Here is a 12836-nt window from a genome sequence, read left to right on the forward strand (position 1 = left end):
TCTTATGGTATCACTTATCTCTCAAATTCTGCCCTTGTGATCCAGTAGTTGTTTATCTCTCTTTTTCTCAGCTTCTTTATTTTCCATCATTTGGTCTTCTATCTCACTGATTCTCTCTTCTGCCTCATTTATCCTAGCAGTTAGAGCCTCCATTTTTTATTGCACCTCATTAATAGTAGTTTTTTGATTACTGATTCAGGGAGCTTTTGTTCCCTGCAAGCTTTCCATACAGCTTTGGAGGCCAAGAGTGAAAATGGCGGCCTCCCAGTCTCCGCCCCAGAGGAGCGGAGAACTCGGGGCCCTGCTCCTCAGTGCGCCCCCAGAGAAAAGCATTCAGTCACTCCCATCTTCCTGGTCTCTGGCCGCACTCCGTGCTCACCCGGCCTGTGACTGAGCGTTTCTGTCTCTGGCTCACGACCCCGTGTGGAGTCTCCAAACCCAGCAGATCCCTGCGGTGCGCTTCCGCGCCACTCCTCCCAGGGGAGGAAGGGGAGTCTCCCCGGATCTGCCGCTTGTTGGGTCCCTGCTGGAGGAGCAGTGGTCCGACTGTGCTGCGGATCACGGTTTATGACAACCCTGAGCTGAGAGCCTGCTCCTCGGGTCTGTCTCTGCAGCCGGCTTCCCCGCTCCGATACCTGGGAGCTCTGCCACACTCACGCACCCCCGGTCTTTCTGTGACCCTGAGGGTCCTGAGACCACACTGTCCCGTGAGGGTTCCACCCCGCGCTTAGCCACCGGAGTGACGTCCCTCAGCGGAGCTGACTTCTAAAAGTTCCGATTTTGTGCTCCGCTGCTCTATCACTTGCCAGAAGCGGCCAACGGAGGCCCCCTCCCCCACTGTCTGTCTTTCCGAATATTGCCTCGGATTCACTTCTCCGCACGTCCTACCTTCCAGTAAGTGGTCGCTTTTCTGTTCAGAGAGTTGCTGCTATTCTTTCTTCGATTTCCTGTTGAGTTCGTAGGTGTTCAGAATGGTTTGATCCCTATCCAGCTGAATTCCTGGGACCAGACGAAATTTAGGTCTCCTACTTCCTCTGCCATCTTGCTCCTGGGCTTTTTTTTGGGGGGGGGGGTAGTTTTTTGATTACTGATTCAGTGTCCTTACTTGTTATCAGTCTGTTCACATTTTCTGTTTGTTCATGATTCAGTTTTGGTAGGGACCTGTTACGCTGCCATGATACTTATGTCACTCTCCATAATTTTTTTTTTTTTTTGTGGGACTTGAACTCCCCACCCAGAGATAAGACCTGAGCTGAGATCAAGTCATACGCTTAACCAGCTGAGCCACCCAGGCGCCCCCCTTCATAATTTATCTGGACACTGTAGTTATCATCTGACTTTGTCTCGGCTTCTTGTACCACTGTGTTTCTTTCTTCAAGATGCTACTAGAATGATCTTTACAAAATACAATCATGCCACTTCCTGCCAAGGATTTCTCAGTATCTCCTGTACCCTGTTATTTCTCCTCCTTTCCTTCCTTTCCCTTTCACCCTAGTTAAACGCTTATTCTCTCAGTATGTCTTTTTTTTTATTTTTTGAAAGATTTTATTTATTTATTTGGCAGAGAGAGAGCAAGCGAACACAAGCAGTGGGAGTGGCAGGCAGAGGGAGAGGGAGAAGCAGACTCTCCACTGAGCACTCAGGGAGCCCAATGTGGGGCTGGATGCCGGGACCCTGGGATCATGACCTGAGCTGAAGGCAGACGCTTAACTGACTGAGCCACCCAGGCGCCCCTCAGTATGTCTTTATACATATTGAGAAATCTCCTTCAGCAAATTGACTTTAAAGGAAAATGGCATTTAATTATCTCTAAACTCGAATAGTTGTTTCAGCATTGTCGGAAAAGCTACTTTGGGGTGTGATGGCTTTGCCTCTTCCATCATCACGTTAGCTTAGGTTTAGCCCTACGTGGCTGGCAAAGCTATGAGGGCCATGAGGCATGGGCTAGAGTGATTCCAGGTTGACTACAAAGTAATGAGGCTGGCTTCAATCATGGATAAGTTCTTCAGTCACATAATACAGATAGAGTATCTGTTGTCAAATAAAATCACAAAGTTAATGATATCACAGTGATGGCATATTTGAATGCTACATATGCATAATTTGCTACATGATAATTAGGCTTTAGTGGTAAACATTTCACATTAGTGCATATAATTAGACATTAATTTTCTCCTCAGGGGTTTGTTCTGTAGCATCTGTAATCAGCATCTCCGCTTTCCCCTTTTCTTATAGCTCTTAGAAGACAAAAGTCAAGTGGAGATTCTCCTCCAATATTCTACCTTCTTTTGTTTTATAAGCCTGGACCAAAGTCAGGGTCAAAAAGTGGCTGGCCACAGGTCAGATCTAGCGTATGAGTTTTGTTTAGCCTGTAGTTCCTAATCCAAATTTTAAATTAGTTTCCCATGTTTAAACACCAGGAAATTGCAGATAAAATCCAGATCTCCAACTTCTTTTAAAAAAAATTTATAGAGGCTTTGGCAACACTGTTATTTATTTCTTCCCATTCCAATGTGGCAAGCATGGACCCCCTTCTTGAACATGAATTTGGCATGAACTCTCAGGTTGGCCACAGGCCCTGCTAAGGACACTTCTAGCCACATAGGTATTTGATCTGTAACCTTTGGATCACTCATTCATTCAATTAAACATATATTGTGCATCCAGTGTGCCTGGCAATGTTGTAGGCCATTTACATAGGTTCTTTTACTTCACACAACACTGTCACTTTCATTCTATAGGGGCAGAAGTGGAGGTTCAGAAGGTCAAATGTCAAGTGGCAGAGCCAGATTTGACCCAGGGTATGTTTCATGCTCTGTGGTTTCCAGGTCCGTCCTTATGACCTACTACTGTTCCCTAGAAACCTAAAAATTGTCATGATGTAGAAAGATGACAGTTTGCAGAAGTTTCTGTTAGTCACTGTTTTCCCCAGTGGCAGCAGTATTTCATTTTTTATAACAAGTGAATTACTATATTAGTTCACATGTGCATTCATTGGCATTTCCAGGTAAGCATGATACCCCAACATTTTTTTAGATTGTATCTAACCTGCAGATACGGTCCTTTTACACAATGATTAATGCCTTTTAAATAGAATCAAAGAACAACAGAATTTATTTTAATTCCTCTAAGGCAAAAACCTGTTTTCAAAGGTAATATTTTCTGGAAATGACAGAGGTGTACCCTTTAACAGTAATATCTAAAGCCTATTTAAAAGATGCACATTTTTGGGGGCGCCTGGTTAAGCATCCAACTCTTGATTTCAGCTCAGGTTGTGATCTCAGGGTTGTAAGATTGAGCCCCACGTCGGGGTCCACACTGGGCATGGAGCCTGTTTAAGATTCTCTTTCTCCTTCTCCCTGTGCCTCATCCCTGCCTCCCTCGCTTCCTCTCTTAAAAAAAAAAAAAAGATGCATATTTTCATATTATACAGAACCTTTATGACAAACATAGAGACAGAAAATGCCGTCTGAACCCACACTTACTTCGTGACATTACCTATTTTGCAGGGTTAAATTCATCTTGTTTCTGATTGTTTGATCCTGTGAGAAATGACTATTGGCAGAAAAACGAAGGATAAAAGTGGAAATGAGCACACAACCACAAGGTACAATCTAAGACTAAAACTGTGGGGCAGTCCAAAGGAGTTCACTGGTGTAGCTTGAATTGCAGAATGATTGAAATTGGCTGGTTTCCGCATTTGTGAAAACGAGTGTAATCACTGTTCCAAGGTATGCCTGACAAATACTTGCTGGTGAGTAAATCTTCATTCCCCTTCTCAACAGTTTAACATAAGAGGATAGTTTTTTTTTTTTTTATTAAAAGATTTTATGTATTTGACAGAGAGAGACACAGCGAGAGAGGGAACGCAAGCAGGGGGAGTGGCAGAGGGAGAGGGAGAAGCAGGCTTCTCACCAAGCAGGGAGCCCAATACGGGGCTCAATCCCAGGACCCTGGGATCACGACCCGAGCCGAAGGCAGACACCTAACGACTGAGCCACCAGGCGCCCCAAGGGGATAGTTTTTATTATTTCTTTAATTCCACACAATATAAAAAGAGTTGTGTGAACAGAAACAATTAAATTTAATCTGTGCTGCCTGGGAACAGTAGTAGTATTTATGTGAAAGTATACAACATGTCAAGCCACATAAGGTAGATTGTTAAAAGAGTTATAATTTTCACTTAAGATTAAAAAAAATTTAATTTTTTTGGAAGAGCTTTCCTTCTTGTTGTCAAAAAGTCCTTAGATGTTGATAGTCGGGGAGGCTGTGAGTCAATGGGGCCAGGAGCCATATGGGTAATCTCTGAATATTCTGCTCAATTTTGCTGTGAACCTAAAAGTGCTCTAAAAAAATAAAGTACATTGCATATATATATGCTACAATATGTATTATACAACTTTTAAATATACATGTAAGATGGCTTTAAAAAATATATACGCAACATATATATACTAAAGCCCACAGGTAAATGGGAACAAAGATAGTCCAGCAGGGGTTGGGCCCCATGCAGGGAAGGCTGCCTGTTGGGAATCAGATTGGTTACACAGGGGGTTGGGGTGGGGAAAAGGACTTGAACAAATAAGTCAATATCTTGAGGTACATGGGAGTCAGGTTTTTCACTGTCCAGGAAAGGGTTAAAAATATGGAAAGGGGGGAGACTTGAATGAACCTGGTGGTGGTAAACTGAAATTAGATTGGTATGAACTCACGGTTTGTGTGTGTAGGTATGTATGTATATTTCTCATATGCACAAGAAATCTATGTATAGTGGATATATAGTAGTTTTGTCTACCTCTACCAGGAGAGCCTGGGAGCAAGTGACAAAATGACACCCAAGAGCAATGAGTATTTTTAGCACCTTGTTTTTAAATACCAGTCTCCATCAAAGGAATCTTTGGAAAATGGCTGATCCCAGGGCTGAAGCAGAGAACACACAAGATGGGTCTCTAAGTATGGAAGTGTTCAAAGAATACTGGTGGCTTGCCAGTGGACAGAGAAGCTGGCTTTCAGAGGCACCCAATGGCTGAGTTGGACCATTTGAGCAAATATATGATGACAGTAATCGATTTTCTCTCACTGAATCGGAGTCCACAAATCCACTCTGATATAAATGAATAATAAGTGGGAGAAGAGAAAGCTCTTCTTTATAGCAAAATGTCCATTAATAAAATAAAATAATGCAAGAACTAGAAAATCACCATTTGGCAACTATCAGAGTAATAATTCAGAATCCAAGAAAGCTAAGAGCAGAGAGTTAAAGTTGAATGAAGAACAAACTATGTAATCTCAAAGTATCAGCTCTGCAAAATACTTAACATAAAGCTAGATATTAATTACAAAGGGAAACAGTAACTTTTTAGTGATGAAGCCTACTCAGATGATCACAGTTAATATCACCAGCATTGGGACAAATTGGCTTTGTAGCGCCCCCTGGTAAGACACACCAAGAAGAGCCCGGCATAGGGCTCCCTGCTCAGCGGGAAGTCTGTTTCTCTCTCTCCCTCTGCCCACCCACCCCCCCTCACTCTCTCAAATAAAATCTTAAAAAAAAAAAAAAAGACACACCAAGAAGAGCAGAGCATCACCTCTCTGATATTCCTGTCACAAATGCATACTCTGAATCCAGTCATGAGGAAGCACCAAACTCCAACGGAGGACCTCTATAAAACAATAAGTTGTAATCTTAAAAAATATTAAAGTCATGAAGGTCAAGAAAAAACTCAGGAATGATTCTGGATTGAATGAAACTGAAGAAACTTGACTACGAGGAACACGTGATCTTGGTCTGGCTCCCTTAGCTATGAAGGACATAACTGGGCAGGTGGCAAAATAAATAAAATTACCAACCTTTGTTCAAAAACTTTTATTTACTATAAAGACAAACACCAAAATAGGTACAAATACTATAAAATTGGTTCAATGGGGTAAAAATTTTAATTAAAATATCTCGATATATTTAAAATAACAAAGGATACATTTAAGCCAAATTTTCTTAACCCAGAGATTTTTTTTGTAACATTTGCTTACACAGTAAGGTGCTAATAGAAGTTAGCCCTTAAGCCCTGGAAGTCTTAGGAATTATAGTCACACAGCAAATATAATTTCATTGTGAAAGTGAACTTTGGTAGAAGAAAAATCTATAGGACACCTGAGGTAGTAGAACCTGGAATAAACAGCAGTAGACATTATTTACAACTTTTGAGTACCAAATAACATTAAGAACACAAAAATAATTACACAAAAATAATTACACAATACAATTTTCAGTCCAGCTTTGATCCAAAGAAAATAAGAATATTATATCACATTTGCATTGAAAACAAAACAAAAAAACAAAACACCACAATTACCAGCAAGCTGAGGGAACTGCAAACAAACTCAAACAATGGATTTGGACATCTAGAGGCAGTTTGAGTTTGAAATGTGGTGGGCATGGTGATCTACAAAGTAATACTGATTAGCTGAGGTTCCTCAGTTTATACAGTTTACATTTCTGTCAGACACAGTATTAATCTGACTAGTGATGATCTTCCAGTACATAAAATGGCAAGAGTGCATCCGTTAAAGCTTGCACATGAGAAACTCGGAAACAATCTTATTAGGGTTGTGAAAATTCTAAGTAGTCACACACATAAAAAAGATAGAAAATAAAAAAGAAAGTCAAGTACAACACATTTAGAGCTACCAAACTTCACATTTCGGTACTATTTTTAACTCTTCAAATATTGCCAATCTTCCAAAACAAAGGAATGTAAAATTTCACTAAGAGACACATTCACGTAAAAAAAAAACCTGCCTTTTAAAAATTATATGCAATATATCCCTGTAAACTTATCTTGTAACTTATTTTACTTCCAATTTGTGATGTACATTTAAAATGTACTCTATATAGCTTATTTAGTTTATCCTGAGTCTTTGAGAATAACCAATTCTGTTTCACTCTGCAATAATTCAACTGGCTTCTGAAGAGTTAAACTTAACATCTCAAAAAGTTGTATTAAATATTTAATCAGTACTTGATTTAAAAGACTCACAAAAAAAGGATAAAAGAGCTGCCATTTTCCTTCAGGATTCCATGCATCTGAATTCAACTCAGATGAAAACCATTAGATAATTGTGCAAAATCCAAGAATTAGTAAGTCAAATTCAATTTCACTTTTCGTTCTGAACTGTTTTCAGAGTTCCAAGCAAATTTATTTTGTAAAAACACTATTACTCATTGGTAGTTATTAGTTAATTTTTCTTTAATTATCAGCCAGGCCTATTGTAAAGAAATAATGCATGGTAGAAGGAAAATAGCAGTTTAATGTTACTATTAGTGGTGATGGATGATGAATGATGGATTGTTACATACAAAATAAGACTTCAATAGTGTGAAGTTTCCTACAAAAGAAACCAATACATAAAAAAAAAAAAAATCAAATTTCAAGGTAATCTTGATCTTGGTTTTGAGCTGCATCACAGAGAATAGTTGATTTTCACTTAATTTATATTTAACCTATATGAAAAGAGCAGTGACTGACTCAGTGAGGGTAGTATTTTATTATATTCCAATTTTAAAAACAAACAAAATTAAATCTGTATTAAAAAAAGCCTCTTGCAATAGCAAGATATTTAATAAACTCTAGTTCACACCTAGTTCTATTTTTTTTTTTTTCTGGTTTGAAAAGATCACCTTTCCCTGAATATTAAACAAAAGTGAAGGTGAAATGAAAATATAGAACCATGGTTTCCAAAAACGAAATGAATGGGCCAACAGTAAAATGCACAGTGAACCACAATTGCCCGGGCATTTAAAAAATAAAGGTCAACTGTGGTTCATAAAGAAGTTACCAACTTTTAAAAATATATTTACTGCTAGTTATAGCATATTCTGACCTAAAAGAGGCAGATACTGATTTATAGCCAGTGACAAAAAACAACGGAATTGCAGAACCCCCTGCTTGTGATCACGATATGAAATGGAAGAATAATTGAAACATTAAAATAGATCCTGAGCCCCTCAGCTGCTAATATTGCTGAAAAAGTGCTCCAAAAAAACCCAAAAATACGCTTCTGTTAATTAGTCATGCAAACTTCACTGCTTTCCTGTTTACCTATGGCCAGTTCTTTGAAAGGCACGGTTTAGTTTCTGCACAAATTGTGGACTTTTGCATACTAAGCTTAGGTACAGATCATGATTTGTCAATCACATACTTAGGTTAAGGGTTCCCCACTGGTCTTGTTCATTGCTGTTCGGTGGCATGAAGGCCAGCATATTATCAGCGTGGTTCCCCACAAAAGTTTTGCCTTGTTGAGCATCCTGTCTCCATCATAGTTTATAATTGGCTACCAAGTAGTACGGAAGACTGGATGCTTCAGTAGCTCTCTTGACGGAGGTCTGTCCTGAGGTTGAAGTTCTAAACACCGAAGAGCCACATCTCGTAAACCAGGAGACAAATGTGAAGGGATTGACGGAGCAGTAGTTGCACTTGCAATCTGTAAGAAAAACCACCAGGCACAGTTGGGACTTCTGTAGTACACATGCATCCTGCACATGGAAGAATTGAAGCTGAAGTGCGTGGACTTTATTCTGACAGAATCTATGGAAAAACTCACCTGCTGGATGGGAGGCTTCCTCCAAGAACCTTCCAATTTTAGAATTTTTAGAAATTTGACCAAATACATCCTGAGCAGATGGATCTATGGGTTTCCCTTATTGTCTCAAATTAACACGACTAAGTGCACCAAAATGCTTAGACAGGTAGGTAAAGTATTCACTTTATACTATATGCTCGCCTCCATTTTCTATTGTTCAGCACAGAGAGCTATTCAAAGTGAGAGAGACCACACCTGTCCATTTAGTGCATCAGACACACAGCTGCACCGATTGAGGAAGGGCTCTAAAGTGTGGGAAGGACTGGAGGCTGTTATGGCAGGTGGGAGGTGCCGGGACAGGGTGCTGGTGCAGTGGACTTCGCTTTACTCAGCCCCAGAGATAATTTGCTTATTCCCATAATAATCCCATGAAGTAGGTGCTGTCATTATACCCATTTTACAACCAAGAAAACAGAGGGTAGATCGAATAAGTCATTTCCCTAGCCACAGGGCTATTAAAGGCTGGAGCCACGGTTTGAAACCATGTCTGTATCACTCCAGAGCCCGAGCTTTTTTTTTTTTTTTTAATTCAGTTAATTAACACATAATGTATTTGTTTCAGGGGTACAGGTCTGTAATTCATCAGTCTTATGTAATACCCAGTGCTCATGACAACACATACCCTCCCCAATGTCCCACCCGGTTACCCCATCCCACATCAGAGCCCGAGCTTTTAACTAGCACATGTCTGGATCAAAAGCTAAAAAGCTCAACTATTACATTCTTCTCTGCTGGAAATGGACAGAATGGATTTCAGAGTTGTCAGAAAGGTAGAACAGACAGGATTTGGTACCCGACTCGGGTGTAAAATAGTAAGTCAGATTTTAAGAACTGGCAGCTTGTGTACATAAAGAGCTCTATGTTTTTACATTTGAAAGTTGGATATATCTATTTACATGTTTCACCTAGAAACAATGATTCATCATTTGCTAACTCACTGTTCACTGTGATTTTATAGAGCTTTACTACTGTGAAAAATGAGGACCAACTGTACATGCTGCCAACATTCACCACACCATATAAATTCCTGGAGATGTATACATGCATATTTATTTCAAGGAGGATATGCTTTCACCTGAGATTGAGAGTTAGTTAAGGAGAACCCATGAAAATCGGCCTCCTGCCAGTTTTAGCAGAGAGAAGTAATTTTTATATCACAGTTACCTTAAATATCAAAGCAAGATGATTGGAGTGTTTTTCTGCGTTCCAAGGTGGTTTAGCACAAGCCATTTCTATAATGGCACAGCCAACACTCCACACATCACAGCTCCTACCATACTGCTGACCTCTTAGTACCTAAAATAGAGAGTTAATTTGGAAATATGACTCATTAAAAAAAGAGAAAGACATTCTGTAGTTATGGATTCTAGTTTTTTATTTCAGATCAAAACACTGGTACAGACAGCAACTCCATGGACTACCCTGATGTCTCATTTATTTCATCAACAAGCTTAATCTCCTATGTGGCACAAAAGTATTTTGGAGAATTCGGAGATTCTGAAAAAGAGTCGCATCACAGAATTTCCAAGCATCCCCAGTGCACTTAAGTAAACTGTGGAGCCAGAGGACAATGATTATCACTACATATAAACATGAAGAGTTCGGAACACAACAGAAGAAGCCTGATTCAGAATAGCAATGCTTAGTTAAACTTCTTCCACTACTACTAAGACCAGCTTCTCTGTGCTCACCTCCCTTTGGAATAGGGAGAGAATAATGGTTGAGATTCCTAATTATGTGTTCTTTGGGTGTACTACAACACTAGTAGTACAAATTACCCCAAAATTCTTTGTTAGAAATAGCCTTATAAGCAAAACTATTAAAACGTGTCTTTTAAAATTTTGTCAAGACAAAGATGGAAAGGTAAGGGTCTGAAATCAAGGATATCATTAAAACCTTATTTTAGAGCCATGAGCTTCTAATTGGTAAGCATATACTGAATAACACTGCAAACTAATTTGCTGTAATTCTGTCACACAGAACTCCAAATATTTTCTTCTATCACACTGAAAGCTGCTTCTCACCTCAGGTGCCATAAATGCAATTGTCCCCAGTAACTGTCCCTGAAACTCTCCTGCACCAGTTCCTTTTGATGCCAACCTCGCTGCAGCTCCGAAATCTGCAATTCTCAGTCTCTGACCTGTGCTGTCAATTAGCAGATTGGCACCTGTCAACAGAAACAGCAAATGACCTTGTATGTTAAAAACAAAAGAACAGATTAAAAACTCAGTAAAATACTACTCACGAAACAGGACAGTAACAAAGGAAGTGGACATGGAAGCATTCAGAGAAATCTCCCCTCTGAATTCACTTCATTCTTGCTAAAGGCACACAGGTATCAACAGTACAAAATAAATAAAATCCAAATCCTCAGAGGGAAGATCAAAGTAACAAGGCAGAAAGAGATAAAGGCAGACATTTAATGAAATGTTACTAAGTGTTGAAAACCTTTAATATAATGATTCCCAACAAAAATCTTCCCTCAAAGTTAAAATTTTAGTGTAGTTTCCATTTTAAGACAAAGTGCTATTGAAACATACTCACCTAGACCAATTCAAAATATATAGTCCTTTCACAATTATAAAAAATTAATGTAAAATTACTTGAATAGGTTATGTCAAATACTAGCCAGAGACATTCATGTCAGAAAACCAAAGCTGTTTTTTTTTTTTTTAAGATTTTATTTATTTATTAGAGAGAGAGAGAGAGAGAGAATGAGCAGGGGGAGTGGGAGAGGGAGAAGCAGGCTTCCCGCTGAGCAGGGAGCCCGATGCGGGGCTCGATCCCAGGGTCCCGGGATCATGACCTGAGCCGAAGGCAGACGCTCAACCAACGGAACCACCCAGGCGCCCCCCAAAGTTTGTTCTTAATAAGATGAAATGCAAAAGATTTGAAAGGATTTTTCTCAAAAGAAGTACATGATATCCCAATTATTCTAAATAAAACCAGGAACAGGAGCTTTTGGGGAGGCAGTAGGTCATGAGACCAAGACAGGAAATCAGAGACCTGATTTTTATACCTGGTTTGCCATCAATGAGCAGTAACACTGGAAAAGTCAGTCTCTCCGAAGCGGGTAGATTACATGACTCCACAGGTTCCTTTCACTTCTATTAATTCTAGTGGTTTGAGTTACTCAGGAGAAACAATCCCATAGTTGATCTCAAGTTAGAAACCATCAACAAAGGTCCAAGTTGTAAAACTACATTTGTTTTCTATTTATTACTAGTAGGTAATAATTAGAAGAATACCTACCTTTGACATCTCTATGAATGATCTGGTTTTCATGGAGATACGAAAGGCCACGAAGTAATTGTTCAGTATAGTTAATAACTACTGATTCCTTGAAGGCTCCGTATTTACTGAGCAAATGAGCCACAGATCCCCCTATAAGACAAACATATAATAGTTATCATAAACTCAAGCCAAAATTGAAACTATTTATTACACTTTGGTTATATAAGCTTGTGCCACAAGAGCTCACATTCACATCTGAAATGTTAAATTTATCCTCTGCATCAGAAGTCAAACAGATTTTAAAACTAACACATTCCAGGAATCTGAAAACCTATCAATTAGACATTTTCATCAAGCTTTCATGAAATAGTTTTTTGGAAGGTCAAGATTTCAGAAAACTTTAAAACTTAACAACTTTAAAACAAAAACTTAACAATGGAACTATTTCTGCAATGTACCATTCATCTCTCTTTTTGACCAAGATACACAAAATACCTTTCTTAGTAAGACTTAAGTAAAGAATGCTAACATGTTATTTTGCAGAAGGTAGAGAGAAGCCAGACAAGAGAGGAGCCAGAAGATCCAGCATGAGGCTTCATATTCTACTATTTACCAGCTCTGACCTGGGACAGGTCACAAACTCAATAAACCTCACACTGAGAAGTATTTATTATAGTCAACCTAAAAACAACAATCAACACAGCTATAACCAACATCAGAGAACATACTAAAGAACAGATATGTAAATAGAAATCCATTCCTTCAGTTGCAAAAAAAAATCTAAGAAGTTAAACCACGCACTTATCATTTATTACAGACCAAGTTACTTGTTTTACTGTACATATGATATCACATAAAATTCAGTTTTTATTTGTTCAAGTAGATAATTAGGTTCAACATTATGCTTCAGTGCTAGTTTACCTACAATAATTTTTCCAAGTTATATGTTAATTTCATTTTTA

At 39.0% G+C, this 12836-nt stretch overlaps 1 protein-coding gene and 1 long non-coding RNA gene across 4 annotated transcripts in view; one reads left to right on the forward strand and one right to left on the reverse strand.

Annotated features, from left to right (window-relative positions):
• LOC118518721 (uncharacterized) overlaps window positions 1-12836 on the forward strand; it is a 114443-nt gene that overhangs the window by 38562 nt on the left and 63045 nt on the right. Inside the window, exons 2-3 of one of the 3 annotated variants that reach the window (XR_013445809.1) lie at window positions 3510-3607; window positions 10024-10503. This is a non-coding gene — a long non-coding RNA (uncharacterized LOC118518721). Of the gene's footprint in view, window positions 1-3509; window positions 4173-10023; window positions 10504-12836 lie in introns of those variants that run through there. The other 2 variants (XR_013445808.1, XR_013445810.1) reach the window with 2 other exon arrangements.
• MAP3K1 (mitogen-activated protein kinase kinase kinase 1) overlaps window positions 5852-12836 on the reverse strand; it is a 75732-nt gene continuing 68747 nt past the window's right edge. Inside the window, exons 17-20 of the mRNA XM_036065669.2 lie at window positions 11893-12024; window positions 10665-10807; window positions 9805-9936; window positions 5852-8481 (exon numbers count right to left, since the gene is read on the reverse strand). Of these exons, the coding sequence (XP_035921562.1) occupies window positions 8332-8481; window positions 9805-9936; window positions 10665-10807; window positions 11893-12024 (557 nt within the window). The 3' untranslated portion in view covers window positions 5852-8331. The remainder of the gene's footprint in view (window positions 8482-9804; window positions 9937-10664; window positions 10808-11892; window positions 12025-12836) is intronic.

The sequence above is a fragment of the Halichoerus grypus genome, chromosome 2 (assembly GCF_964656455.1).
Source record: "Halichoerus grypus chromosome 2, mHalGry1.hap1.1, whole genome shotgun sequence".
Classification (NCBI taxonomy): domain Eukaryota; kingdom Metazoa; phylum Chordata; class Mammalia; order Carnivora; family Phocidae; genus Halichoerus; species Halichoerus grypus.